The 20,413-nt window shown below is 42.1% G+C and overlaps 3 protein-coding genes and 1 long non-coding RNA gene across 4 annotated transcripts; 2 read left to right on the top strand and 2 right to left on the bottom strand.

Annotated features, from left to right (window-relative positions):
- The first annotated feature begins 760 nt into the window (after positions 1–760).
- On the top strand, positions 761–4,733 carry LOC143907583 (uncharacterized). Its single transcript, XR_013259896.1, has 2 exons — positions 761–964; positions 1,569–4,733. It is a non-coding gene; the product is annotated as an uncharacterized LOC143907583 (long non-coding RNA).
- A 1,951-nt stretch (positions 4,734–6,684) lies between these two features.
- LOC143907333 (cytosolic 10-formyltetrahydrofolate dehydrogenase) lies at positions 6,685–13,896 on the bottom strand. Its single transcript, XM_077424035.1, has 8 exons — positions 13,408–13,896; positions 12,662–12,707; positions 11,942–12,083; positions 11,504–11,738; positions 9,298–9,992; positions 8,631–9,045; positions 7,754–8,412; positions 6,685–7,548 (listed from the first exon to the last, which is right to left on the bottom strand). The coding sequence occupies exons 3-8, from the start codon at positions 12,075–12,077 to the stop codon at positions 6,971–6,973; spliced, it is 2,718 nt and encodes a 905-aa protein (XP_077280161.1). The 5' UTR covers positions 12,078–12,083; positions 12,662–12,707; positions 13,408–13,896; the 3' UTR covers positions 6,685–6,970.
- Positions 13,897–14,894: 998 nt separating this feature from the next.
- Positions 14,895–17,455, bottom strand: LOC143907396 (protein Red). Its single transcript, XM_077424175.1, has 3 exons — positions 17,305–17,455; positions 16,707–17,216; positions 14,895–16,477 (listed from the first exon to the last, which is right to left on the bottom strand). Exons 2-3 carry the CDS (start codon positions 17,193–17,195, stop codon positions 15,383–15,385), a joined length of 1,584 nt encoding a protein of 527 aa, XP_077280301.1. The 5' UTR covers positions 17,196–17,216; positions 17,305–17,455; the 3' UTR covers positions 14,895–15,382.
- Positions 17,456–17,544: 89 nt separating this feature from the next.
- On the top strand, positions 17,545–20,331 carry Pus7 (pseudouridine synthase 7). The gene is made up of 6 exons (XM_077424049.1): positions 17,545–17,792; positions 17,867–18,373; positions 18,439–18,915; positions 18,993–19,647; positions 19,727–19,878; positions 19,957–20,331. Exons 1-6 carry the CDS (start codon positions 17,699–17,701, stop codon positions 20,241–20,243), a joined length of 2,172 nt encoding a protein of 723 aa, XP_077280175.1. The 5' UTR covers positions 17,545–17,698; the 3' UTR covers positions 20,244–20,331.
- Positions 20,332–20,413: the final 82 nt, after the last annotated feature.

Here is a 20,413-nt window from a genome sequence, read left to right as displayed (position 1 = left end):
TGAGGGGAAGATTGCGGGAGTGTCGAGACGATTACTGGAATATATTTTATTAATAACATATCGTCAGATGTTACACAATACAGATCTTTTATTAATAATTCAATGAAAAAATGACTGCAAGAGAAAATAAAAACGAAAGACCTCGATTGTGTCGAATGCTCTTGACGCGTAGCACGTTTAAAAATGTTTCTGCGATCAAAATTTCCTATGATGCACATTTAGTTTCATCGACGAGTACGACCGATCACAGTGTTGCCCTTCAAAAGGCAGCTCGCATAGAAAAAGAAAGCAAAGTGCCTAATGACGAGCCGCAACGTAATCGTTCAATAATCTTCACTACCAACACTGTTTCGCGCTGTAAACGTAACTGATTTTTACTGACATTTGTTATACAGATATTTATACGTTATTCTATTTACATATTATCGAAACGTTGAAATCATAAATCACACGAGCAATTACGCGATACATATTTTTAGCATATATAATATACATTTCACGTGTCCCAAAAGCAATTTTCAAGCAAACCAATGTTTTTAATTTACTTAACACTTACTGAATATTACATTTCAATCACAAGATAATTATCTTAAATTTATACATTTTCCGCGGATTTAACTTGAGATTATCACAAGAGCTCGAATAATACGTTCTGGAATTTGTCTACTTTTCGTCAAGAATATCCCGCGCTTCAAGCTAGGCTTCACGCTTTTCACTGTTATACATTATTGCGGAGCGCGCTTCGACTAACGTTATTCAATATACCGTCACAGCGTAATTCGCGGAGGCACATATTTGGAGGAACGAGTTGCGAGTGAAAAGCGCGCTTCCAGACTGACGACTTGCAAGTTCGTCCGGGGAACTTTATAACGCGAACGATTCCACCCACAGGATGCTGCGGCCTAGAGATTAGCTGGCAAACTCGTGAAAAGGAAACAGGAAAGGGGCGGTTAGACCAAGATACGTGAGTTTATCCTGAAGAGCGACTGCATTCTTTCCTTTGCGCGATACTCGTTAAAATAAATTAATATGCGCATATTCCTTAGAATAATAATACATTTTTTTTAAACGTTCAATCGCGTTAGGAAAGGCTACTGTCTGAAAAGGATCCTAAAAAGAGGAATTAATTCTACAATACTTTAATTCTTTTTTTTATCGTAATTTTGATAAGAGGAACAGTGCTTTGATATCCATATCTCCAAAACAATGAAGATCCACGTGATCTCTGTATACTACATAGAAATATTCTTTTCCTTTTTGAATACAATTCTAAAAATAATTTTGATTATAGATTATAGATTAAAATTAATTGTACTTATTTTTTTTATCATACACATGAATATTTGAAATATAAAAATTATTGCCTTTTGCAAGAAGCATTATACGCTGAAAATGTGTGTTAAGCTTATTTATCAGACTCGACAAACTGAAGAATTATTCCAGGGAGATATCGAGACGGAATATCTCATCCGATCCATGCTGCGATCGGTTCTCAACGGTCGCAACATATGGATCCATCCGATTCATTATCTAACCTTTGACCTACACACCAGCGTCTTTTTTTGTAGGCTCTTCCCAACCGTTGTCGGGAACCCCATTGAACGAGCCGGAGTTCTCTCCCCAGGAGACATCGGCGAGACTTTAGAGGAATTTCACGCGCATCTGTCCCATGTGTGTTTCGAGACGCGATTCGGCCCCGGTAGAGTTTGTAGGTAGGACCATTTTCATACGCGGCTTTTGTGAAACTTATGAAAATATATTCGTCGTCTTTCCGCGTTAAATTCCCGTGGAATTTCCGTTGCAAGAAAGGCAAGAATAACGCAAGAATACAAGATAAGCCGGCCGCAAACCTCTTCCCATGCTGATAGAAGCAAACCTTTTATCGCGCGCAGCTGTACGCTTCACACATTTCAATTGTTACGCGATCGGTTTTACTTCGAGGAAAGATGTGACGCGAATGTATATACAAAAAGAGCTTTCGCATTTTATTTCTCGGAATTGTGACTTAACACGTTCAAGCGCAAAAATAACGACGGACGCTATAATAGTAAGGAGTAACACGCGATAATAATAATATTCTAATTGCGGTCTTTGTTAAAATTAGGATCGAGCTTCTGGAACGCGTTCCGCGTACGCCAAAGCTCTCCTCGCGGCTCTTCGAATTCGCCATTATAACTTCTGATTAGAGCGATAAGGTCATACATTCGGAGCGCGGAGAGAAGGAGGGAAAATGGCCAGAGCGCATTGTTGCAATGACTCATCATCCGCGCGTTTCAGTTTAATTTTCTCGCGGCCGGAATCAACGCGCGAGTCCGGCGCCGATGACACAAACGCGGGCTTTTTTTTTAATCCTTTAACGGCCAGTGGGGACACAAGTTCTATCTATTAAAAAAATCTTTCATAAAAAATCCAAAAAATGTGATAAAGATACTCTAGAACATGCAGGTATATCGTAAGAAACTTACAGACCATTACTACGCTTATAAACCACTCCTACATTGAAGAAAACATTCCTGCAGTAGTTCAGAAACGTTACAAGTAAAAAATCTAGCTTACATCATTCTCGAAGAGAAAAATTTCACTATAACATGTGGTAACCACCCTTTGAAAAAATAATAGAATGACTATTATTCTAAACGCCCATAAATAGTGTTTCATTGTTAGAGGTAATTTTTCTTGCGGTCCTTTTTGTACATAATTTTGACAAAATTCTGCCTGAACTTTATGCTCATTTTTCATTTTTTTTTTGTGATTTTGACACTTTTTGACAAGGTGTGTAGCTATGAAGGGTTGCTACCCTCAGCTTCAGCAATTCTTTTGTATCTGTAGAGCCTACCTTCCTCTTTAAAATAAGACCTTAATGAAGTCGATGAAGTGATGTGTTAAACTCTTGCAAAAAAGTCGGCCGTTAAAGGATTTATGCTCGTTTACGCAACCGTCCGCGCCGTTTACCTAATCGCCCGATAAAACGCACATTCCCCCGATTTATAATTCATTCGCGTGCGGCGATCATGCGCGCGATACTTTCGGCCTGGGTATCCTGCTTTTTCTCCTTTCCAAAATAGACTTCGGAGTTTCGCTTCGTGTTAGATATGTCGCAGGGCTTTCATGTAATTCGTTTTTTTTTTTTTTTCATCCTTAGGGAATCTATAAAAAACCGAGGTATTGTGGAATGAATAAAACTTATTAATATAAATATTTATATTTATAAACATAAATTAATAAGATTTTCAACGCACAATTACACTCACAGAATCTAGAATTTTGCAAAATCATAAAATTGTGTAATTTTAATTCATTCCACAATGTCCCGGTTTTTGTGGATTCTCGAAAAATTTTGCAAAAAAAAAACGAATTACACGAAATTCCTGTGATAAGATACAAGTCAATTGGAAATCGTGGTCTCCTCTTCAGGAGAGACCACACAAATATAAAAATGGAGCGCAATTCGTGCACTTTTTCAGCTGTAAAGGGAAAGCCGATAACTACAACGAAAGAGCAGAGTTACAACAAAATTGGAAAGAAAATTATATCGGATGTTTGTAACGTTATTTAGGGGGAGGAGCAAGCACTTCCCGTCGCCGAAGACTCGCCCTAGCATCAACACGCGCGTTGCTCGTAACGCGCGACACCCAGTACGTGAAGCACGTGCGTCCCGCGGGAGGAAGATACTCGTTTCCGCCCGGCGCGATACTCGCGGGAAATCGCGTTTTTTTTTCCTTGCCAGCGACGATAATAGCACGTTACATATCGGTAACGCTTTTCGTTCCGCGACGCACGCACAACTGTTACAGGCGGCATCCCGAGGGCGACTGATTGCGAGCGGAATCCGCACTCCGCACGAGCGGAAAGGGAACCGGGTCGCCGCCGCCGGGAGAGTGCGAAGAAGGGAGAAAGAGAAAGAAAAGAGAGAGAGAGAGAGAGAGAGGGGGGGAGACAGCGGGCGCACACGTGGTGCCCGTGGGCACAGCTTCGAGAATTTTTGTGGGCCCCCCCTTCGGGCAAGGGGTCCAAGCGAGGGTCTTTTTTCAACTGTGTGAATTGCAACATGAGATATGCGAGGTCGCATATCACGACTCACGACCTCTGAAATAAAATTTCGAGGTAAAAAAAATGTGTCGAAATTGGAAACGAGCGAAATAAAACAATTTTATTTTTGCACGTACTGCGCGTTATTGCGTATCGTGGGGAGCTTTAGAATTTTTTTAAATGTAATAAATATATATCTACACTGTGTTAAATATCTACAATGTTAAATTATACTCAATTTGAGTCATTTTTAATTTCTATATATAGATCGCCACACTGCTCCTACTAAAAAAAATATGTCGGTATTAATCATTAATTTAAATAACCAATAGAGTTAAAATAATACTGTTTTACGTTAAAATGATCAATTTCGACACACAATATATGTGTTAAAAATAACAAAATGTTATTTAAATCAAGGTATTGGTTTAAATTTCATGCTTTAATATTTAACATTGTATGCCATTGATATATGTATTTATGTATATATGTCATAAAAGCGCAGAGGTAAAACGATTCCTAACACAGCATTGTATTTTTAAAATCTGTTGTTCGAAAATTTTATCGATTATATTATATAAATTTAACACATAAGTAATTTTCGAAGTTACACGTTTCCTATTTCTGGAGTAAGAAAGTAACATATGGAGAAGATTAACATACGTACCTGGAACTGAGACAATAAATAAAGAAGAAAGCCGTGATGAATTTGAATTTAAAAATAAATTATACAAATATGCGTATATATTATGTAAATATATACATTTATGTTATTATTATATTTTGTTGTGCTATTTACGTGCGTTATACGAGGGAGCCTCAAATGAAAACGGTCGAAGATAAAATTTTCGTAAAGGCGAGAATTCTCGCTAGTATGGAAGAGATATGAAGTAAGGTCAAAGAGCACTGTCCTACGGCACGAGGGGACACGATGGAATTTGCATTTCCTGTCTACGATGAATAATTCCGAGCCGTGCCGGTCGCGCACGCTTTCGATTTAGACCCCCGCGCGTACTCGAAATTGGGCCCGAAGTATCGAGCCCGTCATATCTAGAACCCTTTACTCTCGAGCTCGTCTATAAGATTTAAACTCGCCAGAATTAATCTCTCTAACCACACACACACACACACACACATGTGTCTTCCTTTTCAAAATAAAAAATTATTTCATCCTTTTCATTTATCTAAATTTAAATCTAAGCGGAGAGTCAAATTCCAAAGTTATAAAATCGAAAATTCAGACCAGTATAATTTCTCCCTTTTCTCTTATCGAACAGATCCCAGTGAGAAATTAACACTTCTGTATTCGCGTGTGTTCGAGGAATCTCGAGGGAAGCTCGACTGTTCTTCACTATAAAATACAACAACGCGTGAACTTCCTATACAAAGAGAGCCTTCGTTTGCCAGACGGAGGGCCCGAGGCCCGAGGCCCGAGATGCGAAGGGTGGCTGAGTCTTCGGGGTAAAGACGTAAGAAACAGCGGCCGAGGGAAGGCAGGGGCGCAGGGATATACTTAGGGGAACAGCTGTTCGTCGACTGGGTTGTTGACCGTGCGCACCTACACAGGGGGAATATATATTCAACAGCGGGCCCTTTCACAGGCCTCGCTCAGGTATATGCAATACGTGTCGCGCTCGCGTTGTATCCGCCCGTGTTCGAACCGTTCCCCGATGACTCATACGGGGGTACAATGTCTGCTCGCAAACAAAGAGAGAACAGCGGGCCTCCCTGCTGACCTCCGGGGACTGTTATACATCGTAACACATTTGCGCTTCCAATCGTCTCAGGGATTTTCTGCGTGAAATCGACAAAAATTTGTCTCGCTTATTTGTTTTTTTTTTATTTATAGAGGCTTTTTTCGTTTGTGTAATTATCTTTTATTATCGCAAATTTTTCTCTGTCTCTCCCTCTCGCTCTCGATTTCCGTCTTTTTATTGGATAGATAACAAAGTTACTCGTCTTTCCAATAGACTTGAATAGACTTCATAAAATAACTGATAAAAGAGAAGCTGATAAAAAAGGGATTATTATAATAATTTAATAAATAACTAACAATTTGTCATCGATCTGATAGTCTAATTATCACAAAATCCAGCTCTCAAAAATATATCTTGGTTCATCTTCGAAAAAAGTCACTTGCATCAGTTTCTTCCTAGTGGTCTCTCCCGTTTCGTCTTGAAAATAGGGTGACCGTTTGCGATTGGTCGGTCGGAGAGACGATGAGCGAGATGAAACACGAGGAACAGCCGCGAATGAGCCACGCAACGCGCGGGCGATGAGGCACACAAGTGTGGCCTAAGACAAAAAATCATGGAACATCTGGAACTCCAGGATAGAAGGCGATCCGCTGTAAAAACTATTTGTACACCCTGTACGCGTGGGAGCGAGATCCACGTTCTCCCTTCGTTAACTCGTAAAGGTCTCGTTTCGTCCTCTCGTTTCGTTGCCTCGAGACATGTTTTCCCACGTCTTCGAGCAATTTTCTTTTTCGACGATTGCAACAGTATGCGCGAACGATCATTCTCGAGTTACCTCACACATCGTTGACGTATCACGAGATTTACAAAATTTTATCATATAAAAATTGACGAGGCGAAGAAGCTTATTTATACTTTGAGTCGTCAATGAATCTCATTAGAGGTGAAAAAAAAATGGTTAGAAATAACTTACATATTTATTTCTATAAATAATCGACATGTGAAAAAAAGTAACGAATTAATGCGACGCGCAAACGCATATGTTCTTATCTTTAAACTTAAAAACTTAAAGACTTGTTCAGTTTTGTTAAAGAGATATTGCAAGATGTAAGATACAATATCACGTATAACAGGATATTTGACAGGCTCGACATAAATCGCTTCGTCGAACAAATTCCGACGACACGCATCATTACGCACATCCGTGATTATCGTGTATTATAAACGTTCTCGGATAATGATCGTTAGTACTCGATGGTGACCGTCTTCGTCTTGAGATACTCGTTGAGGGCCTCCTGCCCCAAATCCTTGCCGAATCCAGACATCTTGAAGCCGCCGAACGGTGCCGCTACGTCTGTCTTGTTGTACGTGTTGATGAACACAGTGCCGGCCTCGATTTTCTCCGCGAACCTGAGTGCTCTGCCGATGTCTTTTGTGAGGATTCCCGAGGCCAGACCGAATTCGGTGTCGTTCGCCCGCCTGATCACCTGATCGACGTTCTTCGAGCTGAATTTAGAGATGACCATGACCGGACCGAAAGATTCTTCCTTGGCGATGTACATGTTGTCCTCGACGTTCGTGAACACGGTCGGTTCAAAGTACCAGCCGGGACGATTCAACCTCTTGCCGCCGTAGACCAACTTGGCACCCTCCTCGATTCCCTTCTGCACAAACTGAATAAGTTTGTCCAGATGAGCCTTGTGATTCTGCGGTCCGTGAGCCGTGCTCCTGTCCAATGGATTGCCGATGGTGATTTTCTTTACCTCGTCGATCACACGTCTCACGAACTCGTCATGGATAGTTTCCTCGACGAAAAGTCGTCCTTTTGAGAACGGAAAAGATTTATTAAATAATAGACAATTTAATTATATTAGAACATTAAAGCCTATCGTATTATTAATTGATGGAAGGTACAACAAACGAAGATATTTCTCTCTCTCTCTCTCTCTCTCTCTCTCTCTCTGAGATTGATTATTAAAAAAAAAACCACCGCTTTAACTCCGAGGCAAAAGAAACCAGTGTTTTACCGGCAGCGATGCAGTTTTCGCCCTTATTGAAGAACACGCTGCCCATACCGACCCTGACCGCCTGCTGCAAGTCGGCGTCCTCGAAGATGACGAGAGGACTCTTACCGCCAAGCTCCAACGACACTTTCTTCAGATTACTGTCGGCGCAGCATCTCATGATGGTCTGGCCGACCTGCGTGGAGCCGGTAAAGCCCAGTTTTCTGATCAACGGATGTCCCACTATGGCGTTTCCGACAGCACTGCCGACTCCGCAGACGATGTTGATGACACCGGGTGGAATTCCAGCGCGCGCGGACAGCTCGGCGAATTTCAGGGCTGTTAGAGGCGACGCCTGGGCCGGCTTCATCACCACGGTATTGCCGGCCGCTAGACAGGCCGCCATCTTCCACGACAACATCATAAGGGGATAGTTCCAGGGGGTGACCAGACCGCAAACGCCGATCGGTTCGCGCCGTGTGAACGTGAGATTCTTGTTTGGACGCGCGTGCGAGATGGGTATAGTTGAACCTTGGATCTTGTCGCACCAACCGGCGAAGTAGCGCCAGGTCTCGATGGACATACCTACGTGGGTTTTTAGAGCGAGAGTATAGACCGCGCCGGAGTCGAGAGTCTCCAGAGTAGCCAGTTCTTCCTTGTGTTCCTCCATTAAATCCGCCAACCTGGAAGACAATTAAAAAAAAAACGTTACAGAATTGGAAACGAATCTTCGTTAATTCCATCGGGAATCAAGAAATAACTTATATAAAAAATTAATCTGTTTTGTTCTTCTATACATCTCGCAGAGTTAATTCGAGCTTTGCCTTTCGTCTAATCCATTTATTTAAAAAAGTCTAACGTGTGACGATGATAAATAAAAAAAAAATGATCACTCTCCTACCTGAACAACAACGCTCCACGTTCCCTGGCGCTGATTTTGCCCCATTCACCCTCCTCGAAAGCTTTTTTAGCGGCCCTGACGGCCAGATCGACATCCTCGGCGTTCGCGCTTTCCACCGAGCAGATCACGCTTTCGTCGTGAGGATTTATCGTATTGACAGGATTACCGTGGCCGTTAACAAACTGGCCGTTGATGAAGAGCTGCCTGGGGAATCTTAGGGTCATGTTATTCGCCTGCACCTCCACCGCGTCATACTTGATCTCATTTGCGGCTAGATTTCCCCGAGCGGTAAGTACGACCGTCGTGGCGAACTCCTTGAATACCGGTGCCATGAAGACGTCGCTGTTCTGCAGGCTAACACCAAAGTTGTCCTTGACTTCCTCGACTAGTCGCACCACGTCCATGCTGCCTCCGCCTAAGACAAAAATTTCGCAGGACTAATTCGAGTATCACTTCTTGTACAATTAATCTATTAAAAAAGTAATGATAATGGCAAACAAAAAATTAAAAAATTAATTTATTATAATTATATACATCTTCACACAATCTTTTAACGTAACATATTTGACAAATGTATATTTAGCTCAAGCTATCCAATGATTATAGAGATTTCTATCCAAGTTCAAATGCATTTTGGGTGAGATTTTCAAGAAATATTGAAGCTTACCGGAAGCAAAGAAATCCGTGTCGTCGTCGACGTCGATTTTGAGTATGTCCGCCCAGATCCGACGCAGACCGTCGGCAGTCTGCAGCTCCTCTTCCGTGAACTCCACGGCCTGGCTATCGTCAGTCTGTCCGTATTTGCTGGCGAGAATGGTCTTGGTCCCGATTTTGATTCTCTCCACATTAACGTATCGCCCGTCGACGGCCTCGATCAGCAAACCGCCCTGATGAACGATTCCTTTTCGCTCCACGAGGTCGACTATTTTCTCGGCTTCCGGTTTCTTATCGTTCCACAAAGATGATCCGAAAAGACGCACTTCCTGACGTCCAGTACCGTCCAGGCCGTCCAGTATCGTCCAGGCTCCAGGTGTACTGTCCAGACCACGAATAAAATCGTGAATTTTCTTAGCCGGCTTAGTCAAGTCGATCTTCTGGAGTTCCTTCTTGTTCAGCAGGGGGTCGTACGTCGCACCCTCCGCCGGTTGCGGTACCTTAGGTGCGGTTCCCTTGGCGACGAGATCCACCGCCTCACCCATGGCCTTGATACCCTCCGGATAGAGGAAATTGTTGTACAGGCTGTCCACCGTATCATTCGGCTCCACTCTGCAGGATTTCTGGAGGAGAATCGGCCCGGTGTCCAGGCCATCGTCTGCCCAGAAGATCGAGAATCCTGCGGTATCGTCTCCTTGGATCAAGGTCCTGAAATGGTGGATTGCAACATGTTTAAAACTTCTTTTTTATATAATAATATGCATTCACATAATAACATAAACTTATTACTCATAAAATGAAATGCGTTTAAAAATTAAGAATATTACGGAGTGTTTGCTTTTGTCGAGAAAAAATTTTATTTTTTCTTACATCGTGTTTTCTTTAAGAAATTTTGAAATTTCTTGTACTTTATTCGAACTTTATCCTTTTTAGCGACTAACTATAATAACAGTTTTCAAAAAAGTTAATAATAATTACATTAATTTGCATATAAGCAAAGTGAACTATAAGAAGCATGCTATAATTTATACCTAAATAATGCAATTTCTATCATTATGATATAGTAAAATAAAGAAAGCGAAAACATCAGAGTTGATTTAAGAAATGAATAATTTTTGCAATCCGTCGAAGAAATCTCAACTGGCGGATATATAAACGAGAAAGATTATTAGCTACGAGACGCCAGTACGACGCGCCGAAAATGTGCGATACAGCAATGTATCGAATCATAAAGGTCATCAAAAGTGTAATAAAACGCGCGCGATATACGCGGCGGCATACGAACGCGCATAGTCATTCGAATAAGGGATCATATGACGGGCTCGTGACCCGCTTATTATCGTTGTCATTATCGGCGCTTTTAGCGAGAAAGTAGTCTCGCCTCGCAATCTGGAACGCGAAAACCACGGCAAACCGGTTGTTGCGGCGCGCCGATATCGAGAGAAAGAGAGAGACGTGATACCGCGGCCTGACTAACTTGTCGCGATTAGCAGCGAGCTAGATCGTAAAATAAGCAACAAGTAAATTAGCTGTAATCGTAGAAGTACATATTAATATAATCTCCTTTAAGAATTTAATTGAAAAAAGTTCTCATATTTTCTCAGAAATTTTCTAAGAATTTCTCATGTTAATAGATTTTATGAAAAATTCTAATAAATTGCGCGGATTTTCTGTTATATTTATTCAGATTTCTACAAAGATGTGTTGACAGGAAAAATCTGAAATATTTCATTATTATTTTGTCTAAATTTTTCTGAAAAATATTCCTATTTGTATGAAAAATCTGGAAAATTCTGAGAAAGTCTTAAATTTTTCATAGTTTAATAAAAAATATTTAAGTCTTTACAGTTCACGCGGATACGTATCTATATACCCTAGCTAGTCGCAGTGTCGAATACTATTGTTTGTGTCTTGCCGCGCGTTCCCGCTTACCGTTATTTATATCTATGTTTTCCAAACTAACGTTTTTCCCTGTTTTTCGACCTCGTTATTTCTCACTTCAGATTCAAGATCTTTCGGCGGTTAAATGTGTGACGATATAATCGCCACAATAGAAATTCTGATTTATAATAATATGAAGAATTCCGAAAGACATTTTTCCACCAGGGTTGACTTCGATAAAAAATATCCTATTCTGAAAATCGTCATCCATAAAAATATTTTGGAAAATTTCCGAGAGAATCGGAAGACGCGTAGATCGAAGTAAAGATGAGCCTCACCAGCTTATGGCGCTCGCTCCTCTGTGCCTGGGCAATACGGACGGATGATAGCATATGCTACGGTGAGGGGGATGATTAATGACCTCCATGGGAATGTACTGGCTGCAGAAGGGAAGGACGTTGAGATCCACCTCGATGCCCTTGTACAGCTCCAGGATTTCCGGCAAGGCCACTCCCTTGCTCCTCCAAGCCTTGATCTTGAAAACCGGCGTGTTGTCGGCCTTGGCGGTGGTCGCTGCGGTCGAAAAGCGGCGATAACGAAGAGGAATACAGATCGCAGGACCATCCATTGAATGTCCGAAGCGTTCTCCGCGTATTATTTTGTTTCATTCTCAGAATCAACGATCTCGAAGAAGCGAGAACACCAATGGATGATCCCGAGGTAATTCGTCCTGCGATCGTAAGGACCGCGAAGATAATCGTAATAGGAACGTGTACCTAGAGGATCCTCGCGGTTTCCCTTATCCGGGATCGTGAACACTCCGGTCACCTGATGTCCATTCTGTCGCAAAAGCTTGTAGACTTCCGCCGCGAATGGACTCTGTCCGATGATAGCCACCTTGAGCTGCGCCATCGTCGACTGCAATTTTTATTTATGAAAGATTTTTTAAATTAATTTCTGCGTATTTTTACTCCCGAAATTTTCGTTGAAAATTATATCAAACTCTTAAGTGAGAATTAATCACATATTGAGAACCGTCACCGCTGAACACACTTATATGTATACATCCTGCTATTAATGGATTGCACAATAAAGTCTAAACACACAATAGACAGGTACAGGCAATAGGAACAAGGAATGAGTCAGGCAACAGAAATAACTACATTTCAACTTATCAAAAACTGTATCAATGCAATGAAATATAGGAAATAGGCAATAAGTATAGGAACAGAATTTCCGACGCGTCAGAGTTCTATTCTCTATTGCCTGTATCTGATCAATCACATATCTGATCACAGTGAGTCAGTTTTATATTATCGATATCTTGGAATGCGGTTCATATTATTTGATTTATATTGCCTATTATCTATGCTACAGAAAAAGTTAATTTTTCGACAGACGCCTCTCAACAGTAAATTATGTTAATATAAAACGCTGTAAATTTCATACATTTATTTGTAAATACATTAATTAAATAATATTCAATCTACACATACCTATAATCCAAGGTTAGTCCAACACCAGTAACAGTTTTTAAGCGCACTGCAAATATACATTTACAAAGTTTATTTACAGAACGTATCACCGAAGTCTCAATTATTATCACGCACACACCGTCACCGCATTACCGCATACACATAAAAAGGGATATATTAATTAATTATTGTTATAATATATAAATTAATATAATAAATATACATAAATAAAAAAAGTACAGTTTAAAATTTAACTTGTTAAGGTTTTCAAGTTACGTATATAAACAATACATTTACTCGAAATTATCATTATATTTGCGTAATATATTAGGGGGAACGCGTCTCCCGCTAACAGCGCCTGTAATAACGGCTTATTATGGTAAAAAGACAGAATTTGTGCACTTTACAAATATACCGGATAATAAAATAATTATGTACATTGCAAATATATTAATTGCACATAAATGTGCACTTAATTACGTCACTTAATTAATGAACCCCGCATAACTTTTTTCAACTTTTAATTTATAATCGTATTTTTTGTGACAACGTATGTACACGTTACACTTAACGATTTATGTTACATCAATGCGATCGCCGTAATATTTAACGCGTTAGCAAAAGCGTGTTGTTCTAGTAATCACGACGAGGTAATTAATCCGAGAGAGAAATCCGCGTCTCTCGAACATGTCCTCGCGGTGATTGATATTTTTTCCCCCTCTTTTCTCCGAATTTCGTAGTGAAACGCGTCTGGATTCACTGCTTACGGTATCCAAGACGAAGTTGCGCCGCAAGATGAGATTTCTGAGACCCAGCATCGGTTGCAGGATCGCGAGAGTATCGCGCGATATGTCCACGTGGCCAGCCTTCACTTTCCTCACTGATTGCAGTCTCGAGCGAAACTTGCTCGACGATCGAAATCGGTTCCTCGCCTGGACTGCGCGAGCACCCGGGTAAAAGCGGCGTTTATATAACGTAGACGAGAGATATCTTCATATCATTATCGGCTGTCATACTCTCAAACGAGGAGGTCAAGATCAGAATTCACTGATCCTTCCATTGATCTCCTCGAGTCATTCTCGGATTATCTCCGGATGTCGCGGGGGACTGATATGTACAAAGGCATGCGACCAAGATTACATTCGAGTGACTTTTTCCGTCGTGATTACCAAGCTAAATGCTTAATTAACAAATTTAGAAGTTGATAATTATCGCAGGATAAGATTGTAGCACACGCGAGATCATAATAATTATTGTTACAAGTTAGATAACGATGAAACACATCCTGTTTTAGTACTTGGCATTTTTGACAACGGTATTTATTAATAGACGATATGAAAGATAAAAACGAAAGAAAAAAAAGAAGAAAAAAATAAAAAGAAAGGAAGGAAACAAAAATTTAAAACAGGAAAATGTAAAGAACAAAAAATAAAAGACTAATGTATTATTCTTATACGTCTACGTTTTTTTCTCTGATCATGATACGACGTGGAAATATTCGACCGACAAGAAAAATACGTAATTTTTTTCTCTTTACCAGATCTCCTCTTTACCGGATTGATCTCAATCTGAAATGAATTTGCAAAAAGGATATTTGCAACGTAAGTCTTTTCTTAGGCAAACATTGATATCGGTTTAAGTTTATTCACGTCAAATATATGCAACATCGGGGAATTGACCAGAGATTTTATTTATTTATTTTTTTAATGACGCCAATGACTTTCTAATTCTAATCGACGCGGGGGTCGCGGGACGCGAGCGTAAACCGGTTTGCTCCAGTTAAGAGGAAAAGATTCGCCGGTTTCGCGAGTGTTAGGTCACAAGTAAGTAAAAAGTGTCTCGCTGATAAATTTGTTTTTATACTGGGAATCCCGACCGGGAAACCGGCGCGAGTCGGTTTCGGGTCACTCTCCGCGGCGAAGTGACGATCTTTATCGCATGATCCATACGAGAGTAAAATGCGTTTACATCAGTCATCTAACTGCGTCCTCGTTCCATGAAAAACCGTCTAAATTATGCATCTTGAAAAGAATCGCACTCTCTTTCGGATAAGCCCCCCCCCCCCAAATGAATTTCCTCGAATAAATACTTTTCAGGGCCAGCGTAGACACATCTCTTCTGTAACCAATAAAAATATGTGTCTTCAAATTTTATTATTAAATTAATTTTATTACTTTGTGTCGCTTCTAAATTAATTTATTAATTAAAATATAACGCGAAGATACAAGCTTTTCATAATTGAAAAGTGAAATGAGTAACGCATTCGAAAAAAAACATATAGTAGGTGCGTATATTACACGTCGGCTAAAAATGTTATGCATATATTTAATACTATTGAGGAAAAATATCTCGTAAAACAGATTATTGCGTAAAATAGATTAATTTAAGATTGTATTAGATTCATGTGTCTATGATGCAACATATACAATTTTCTTATTCAAGTTGGTTCCCTTTGGACCACTTTATATAGCTAAAAAATAGCTTATTTAATTATTTAATATAATTTTATGCTACACACACACACACACACACTAAAAAATTTATCGCGATAAGGATACAATTCCAAAATTCGCGGAAAAATTTTATTGTATCTGTACAGAAAAGAAAATTTGCTTTTGTCGATAAAGCGATTTTTCTTCACGTCTAACACGTACCTAACAATTCAAGAGATGATTCAGTTTTAATTTCTTTAGACCTCCTCATCCATGCGATAAATCGAAACAGATTCGCAAGTCGAGTCGTTCAATATCGCGGTACTTTGAATTCGGATGCGCCGTCGATCGCTGTCGTCGGTTTCCTCTTGTTCATAATGTTCTGGATCTTTTGCCACTCGCGATCGAGCTCCGCCTTCTCGTTCTTCTCCTTATTGTACTTCCTGGTGCGCCTGCCATCGGCCATCTTTACGCCGTACTGGAAGGCTGCCTTCGGTAGCGCCTCCTTGTTGTTCATATATTCGCTGTATTCCTCGGGCGTGTCGAAGTCCCAGCGACCAATCGGGCCCTTCTTGTTACCCAGGTCCATCTTCGTATAATCCACCTCATCGTCCGAGTCGTCGATAGCGTCTTGCATCTCGTCTAAGCCTGGATAACACTCGGCGTATCCTTCCGGCTCGGCCGCGAGTTTGTTCAGCAACGCACCCTTCTTCGGCGCGTTGCCATCCGCGGCGGCGGCTGCAGCGGCGGCTACCACGTTCGGCAAAACGTTGGGCAATTGGGGCGCATTTGCCTTGTCGTCAGTGTCCAAATTCGACTCGGGTTTATCGAAATATGAGCTTTTCTTCTTCTCGCGCTGCTGCGCGTCCTTCTTACTCGTCACCGTCGGCACATAGTCGCCAATATCGCCGTAAATGCTGTCGTCGGCGGCGGGCGGTCGTGGTTGGATATCTATATCGTTCAGCTCGTCGCCGCGACCGCGTCCATCCTTCAGCTTCTTGCCCTTCTTGCTGTGGCGGCTACCCTGGCGCAAGTACGACAGTATCTGCGCCAGTTTGTTGATCACAATGTCGTTAGTCGTGAGAGTCGGCATGTTGTCGATCGTCGGCACGTCCGCCTTGCTTCTGATCAGCGTCGTCGGTATGTCAACGTCGGCATTTTCGTCATCCAACTCGATCACATACGCCATGCGACCCGGCGTGAAAAGCTCGTTTCTTTCGATCTGCTTGGATTTCATAATCATGATGGTCTTGTACACGTTCCGGCCGATCTTAGTCTTGAATTGCATTTCGTCGTCCTTCTTCTCCGGAAGTGGCTCCTTCTTCGACTTCACCTCCTTCGGTTTCACCAACTTTTCCAACTCCTGCTCCTGTTCGTGTTCTTTCGCTTCGATCTCACTGCGTACCTACAGAGCGACATTATATTAGTCACATTGGACGTAAAAATACAAAATTTAGGACTGAAACACAATGCATTATCTGCATCTTGTATAAGTTGTATTTTATTGCAATCAAATTACTGTAATCTAAACTAGTCTCAGGATAAGCTAAAGTTTTCTTGTCACCAAAATGTAACGATTTTATATCGTCTTTTTGTCGTTGTTAAGGCCTTAATACATCCTGAAGGTATTATACTTTTTGCAGAAGGGCGTAATCCAAGCCTTTGACCAAGTGAGTGTGCTCCATGTCACCACCCAAGAATTTGGACTGCTGAATCATCTGTCTCCTGCGCTCCGCAGCATCCATGCCGGACTTCACATCCGGCGCGACGGCTCGATAAGCGCTGGCATTGTTCATAGGATCCTCCGCTTGATAATCCTGATTGGTACCGTCCCTGCGCTCCCTCGCGCGATCCCTGTACTTCTCCGCGAGCTCGGCCATCTTATCCTCCTCCTGCTTCTTCAGCTTCGCGTAGAAGCTCTTCTTCTTCCTGCGCAGCTCCGCCCGGCTGCCCCCGCTGACCTGGGGGGTCTGAGCGGTCTTCGCGCTGGCATCCCTCGCCGTACCGGGCACGGAGGCCGGAGTGGCCGAGGGCACTGACGCCCTCGGGGTCATCAGGAGCTTTCGGAAATCATCGTTCGTCAAGCGAACCGACATGCTCACCTCCTCCTCCGTTTCTGGCATCTTGGCTGGCTGGCTCTTTTCCTGCACCAGGTTATAATCAGCAAGATCTTGGAGAAATATAATTCAAAACAACAATCAAGTTGTTTTCTAAAAAAAGTAAGACACTTACCTTTAGTGTCGAAACTGTAGGAAGTAAAATAACAATTCCTGCGCGACAACGAAAACGTCAGTCAAGCAATTTTGTGTGTTTACCGCAGAGCGTCAAGGATCGGGCGGCCAATTTACAGCTTTTACAGGAATTACAAGCAGGACGAGTCAGGCTAATAAAATCACTAGAAGTACGCAAAAAATAATACCAAGTTCGTAGTTCACGGCTGTTTCAGAAGATGGCACTGATACGACAGCGGAGAGCGGACACGTGGTTATGTTATGAACCCGCATGTCTCGCGGTTGACCCATTCTCCTGACACAATCAACGAACATAATTTACTTGATATTTGTAAAAGCCGACTGCGGGCGATTGTCGTCGAGTGATCCTGCGATTACCGCGTTCGCCGAACGCGATGCCCACCGACAATGCTGCTCCTGCGGACGGAGGTGCCGCCAAAAATGACGGGAATCGCCGTGCCGCCCGTGCCGGCTGGCCAAGGCGGAGAGGTAATTTGCTTGCTTTGATAACGAGCATATTTCGTTAAAGGCGCATTTATTGAGAGATAATTATTTCCCTGCAGGTGGCTGCCAGAACAAGCCTGGCGGGAGGGGCTTCAAACGCGCGTTCGACCGATCGCCGCGAGAAAACGCGAAGAGGAGCAGACTGGATGTCGGCAGTAGGCTGAAGGAGTCTGACATAGGAATTACGGAGTACATCGGCAAGCAGCAACCCGGCTTCTTTGCGATAATCAAAGAGAGGTACACCGACTTTCACGTCAACGAGATAGGCCTCGACGGACAAGTGGCCAAGCTGACCAGTCAAGACGTTCCACGCGATCCCTGCGACGACGAGAGTATCGAGGATCTGAAGACGTCGGTGTCGCCGGCGATATGGGAGCAACTGCGGGCTCTGGGAGAGGAAAATCCTTCGAGTGTGGAGATCGACGTAACTGGCATCGATAAGGTCGCGCGCAGGACTATTCATACGATCGCGAAGAAACTGGCAGACGTTGTCAGCCAGACGGTAGACAGAGACGATAAAAAGTTCATCGCAATTGTGCCAGTGTCAAATAAAAGCGATCAGACCGGTAGGTTGTAAATTTCTCACTTGCAAAAAGCAGGCTTCTATCTAATTTTTGATTGTTTTCATCAGTTTACAAGATGCGCAGAGATAGGAGGATAGATTGGAGCAGATGCGGCGGGGATTACTGTCACTTTCTGTTGCACAAAGTGAACATGGATACGATAGGCGTCGTTAATCAGCTGGCGGCGAACCTGCGGCTGCAGCCGAATAATCTTTGTTACGCCGGCACGAAGGACCGCCGAGCGTGGACGACCCAGTGGATGAGTTTGAAGAAGGTGGACCCGCGCAACATATTGAGAGCGAGTAAAAGTATACGCGGCGCGTACGTAGGGAACTTCAAATACGCTAAAGACAGCCTGAAATTGGGGATGCTGCGCGGCAATCGATTTAGGATCGCGCTGAGAAGCGCTCGCGAGACGGACGAGAAGATCGAGCGAGCGATGACGTCGTTGCGTGACAATGGCTTCGTTAATTATTACGGTCTACAAAGATTTGGCTCGGTATCCGCTATACCCACGCACGAAATCGGGAAGTGTCTACTCCAGGGTGATTATTATTGTTTTCCGTTGTATCGCGCAGCATTTGTTTCATTCATGTATGTTACACTATCTTCTATCGATCAGGTAAATGGGATGAAGCGATTGAATTGATCTTGAAACCGCGGCCGGAACAAGATAAGGAATTGGCGGAGGCTAGACAGATCTACGCGAAAACCAAGGACGCACGTGCTGCCTATGCCAAGCTCAAGAGAATCGATACGATCGAAGCCAGACTTCTGAAAGGTCTACAAATATCGGGCTACAAGAATCCTCTGGGCGTGCTCGACTCAGTGCCTCGAAACATTCGATTAATGTATATTCATGCCTATCAAAGCTTCGCGTGGAATCACGTCGTGTCGAGAAGAATGAAACAGTTTGGGACAGATGTGGTCGTGGGTGATTTAGTTTACGATAAACAGAACTGCAAAGAGATTATAAGTGACGAAACTACGGATTATCCTTTGAACGATAGCGATGACACGAGAGACAAAACTAATATCTCTATCGAAGAAAAAGAAGATATCGATTCCACGTCAAATGAAGCGAGTAAAGAGAATTCGGAGCAGAATTTTCCGGCAGTGAAAATTCTCACAGAAGAGGATCTATCAAATTACACTCTAGCCGACGTGGTCATGCCTCAGCCCGGGTGGAAAGTTACATACCCGCCGTACGCGAAGGCTTGGTTCGACGAATTTTTAGCCAAAGATGGATTAACTACCGATCTTAAGCAAAACAATAAGTGAGTGAGTTTACTCGCAGACGTAACAATGCAATAAATTGTTTTGCCGTCATCAGCCATCTATTTTTTTCTTTTCCAGAAAATACAGCTTGAGTGGGGCCTATAGAAGTATATTAGAAATTCCGACGAATCTATCTTGGAAGATTATGCATTACGAAAATAAACATGACGATCTAATTCTATCAGATATCGACGAAATGAGGAAGTCTACATCGCCCCAAGATAAACCAAGTATAAATCAATTGCTTTTTACGTTTATTTGAAATCGTTCGTTTTAAAAATAATTCTCGCAACGTATATTATTTTCAGATGGAAAGAATAAAGCGTTGATCATAGAAATGTGTTTGAAGTCCAGCAGTTATGCCACAATGGCTCTGCGCGAAATTTTAAAGCACGATACTTCAGCAGAAACGCAGGCCGCTTTATCCGCTGCTCATGATGCAAAGAATACGGAGCCTAATGCGACCACCGTAGACGAATCTAGTAGCGGAGATTTAGTGGAAATTGAGGAAGATAATACGGACAAAAGTCACGTCAAATGCGATGAAGAACGTAGCGATGTAGAAAGAGACGAGACAATGAAAAAAAATGAATGAAATGATATGGAGAACATATCTGAGACACGTTAAAGTTCATTGTAAAGTAAAATAGCTTTCGTAAATTGTTACGAAACAAATTCTTATTTTACGACATATACATTTTTTAATAAAAACAAACGCTAAAAGGTTGTACACGTAGGGGAAAAATCCTTCACGATCAATTAATT

This window comes from Temnothorax americanus, unplaced genomic scaffold, assembly GCF_048541705.1.
Source record: "Temnothorax americanus isolate GAGA-0224 unplaced genomic scaffold, ASM4854170v1 Scaffold11, whole genome shotgun sequence".
Classification (NCBI taxonomy): Eukaryota; Metazoa; Arthropoda; class Insecta; order Hymenoptera; family Formicidae; genus Temnothorax; species Temnothorax americanus.
Note: the sequence above shows the minus strand (reverse complement) of the source record. Positions and strands in the feature narration are given on the sequence as shown.

Coding starts and splice junctions, on each gene's coding strand:
- LOC143907333 (XM_077424035.1), bottom strand. CDS start 12,077: ATGGCGCAGCTCAAGGTGGCTATCATCGGACAGAGTCCATTCGCGGCG. Junction 8,413..8,630: donor CGTGGAGCGTTGTTGTTCAG/GTAGGAGAGTGA, acceptor ATTGTCTTCCAG/GTTGGCGGATTTAATGGAGG. Junction 7,549..7,753: donor CGAAAACTGCATCGCTGCCG/GTAAAACACTGG, acceptor CGTTCTCAAAAG/GACGACTTTTCGTCGAGGAA.
- LOC143907396 (XM_077424175.1), bottom strand. CDS start 17,195: ATGCCAGAAACGGAGGAGGAGGTGAGCATGTCGGTTCGCTTGACGAAC. Junction 16,478..16,706: donor ATTACGCCCTTCTGCAAAAA/GTATAATACCTT, acceptor GTCGCTCTGTAG/GTACGCAGTGAGATCGAAGC.
- Pus7 (XM_077424049.1), top strand. CDS start 17,699: ATGCCCACCGACAATGCTGCTCCTGCGGACGGAGGTGCCGCCAAAAAT. Junction 18,916..18,992: donor CGGGAAGTGTCTACTCCAGG/GTGATTATTATT, acceptor TCTATCGATCAG/GTAAATGGGATGAAGCGATT. Junction 19,879..19,956: donor ATCGCCCCAAGATAAACCAA/GTATAAATCAAT, acceptor TATTATTTTCAG/ATGGAAAGAATAAAGCGTTG.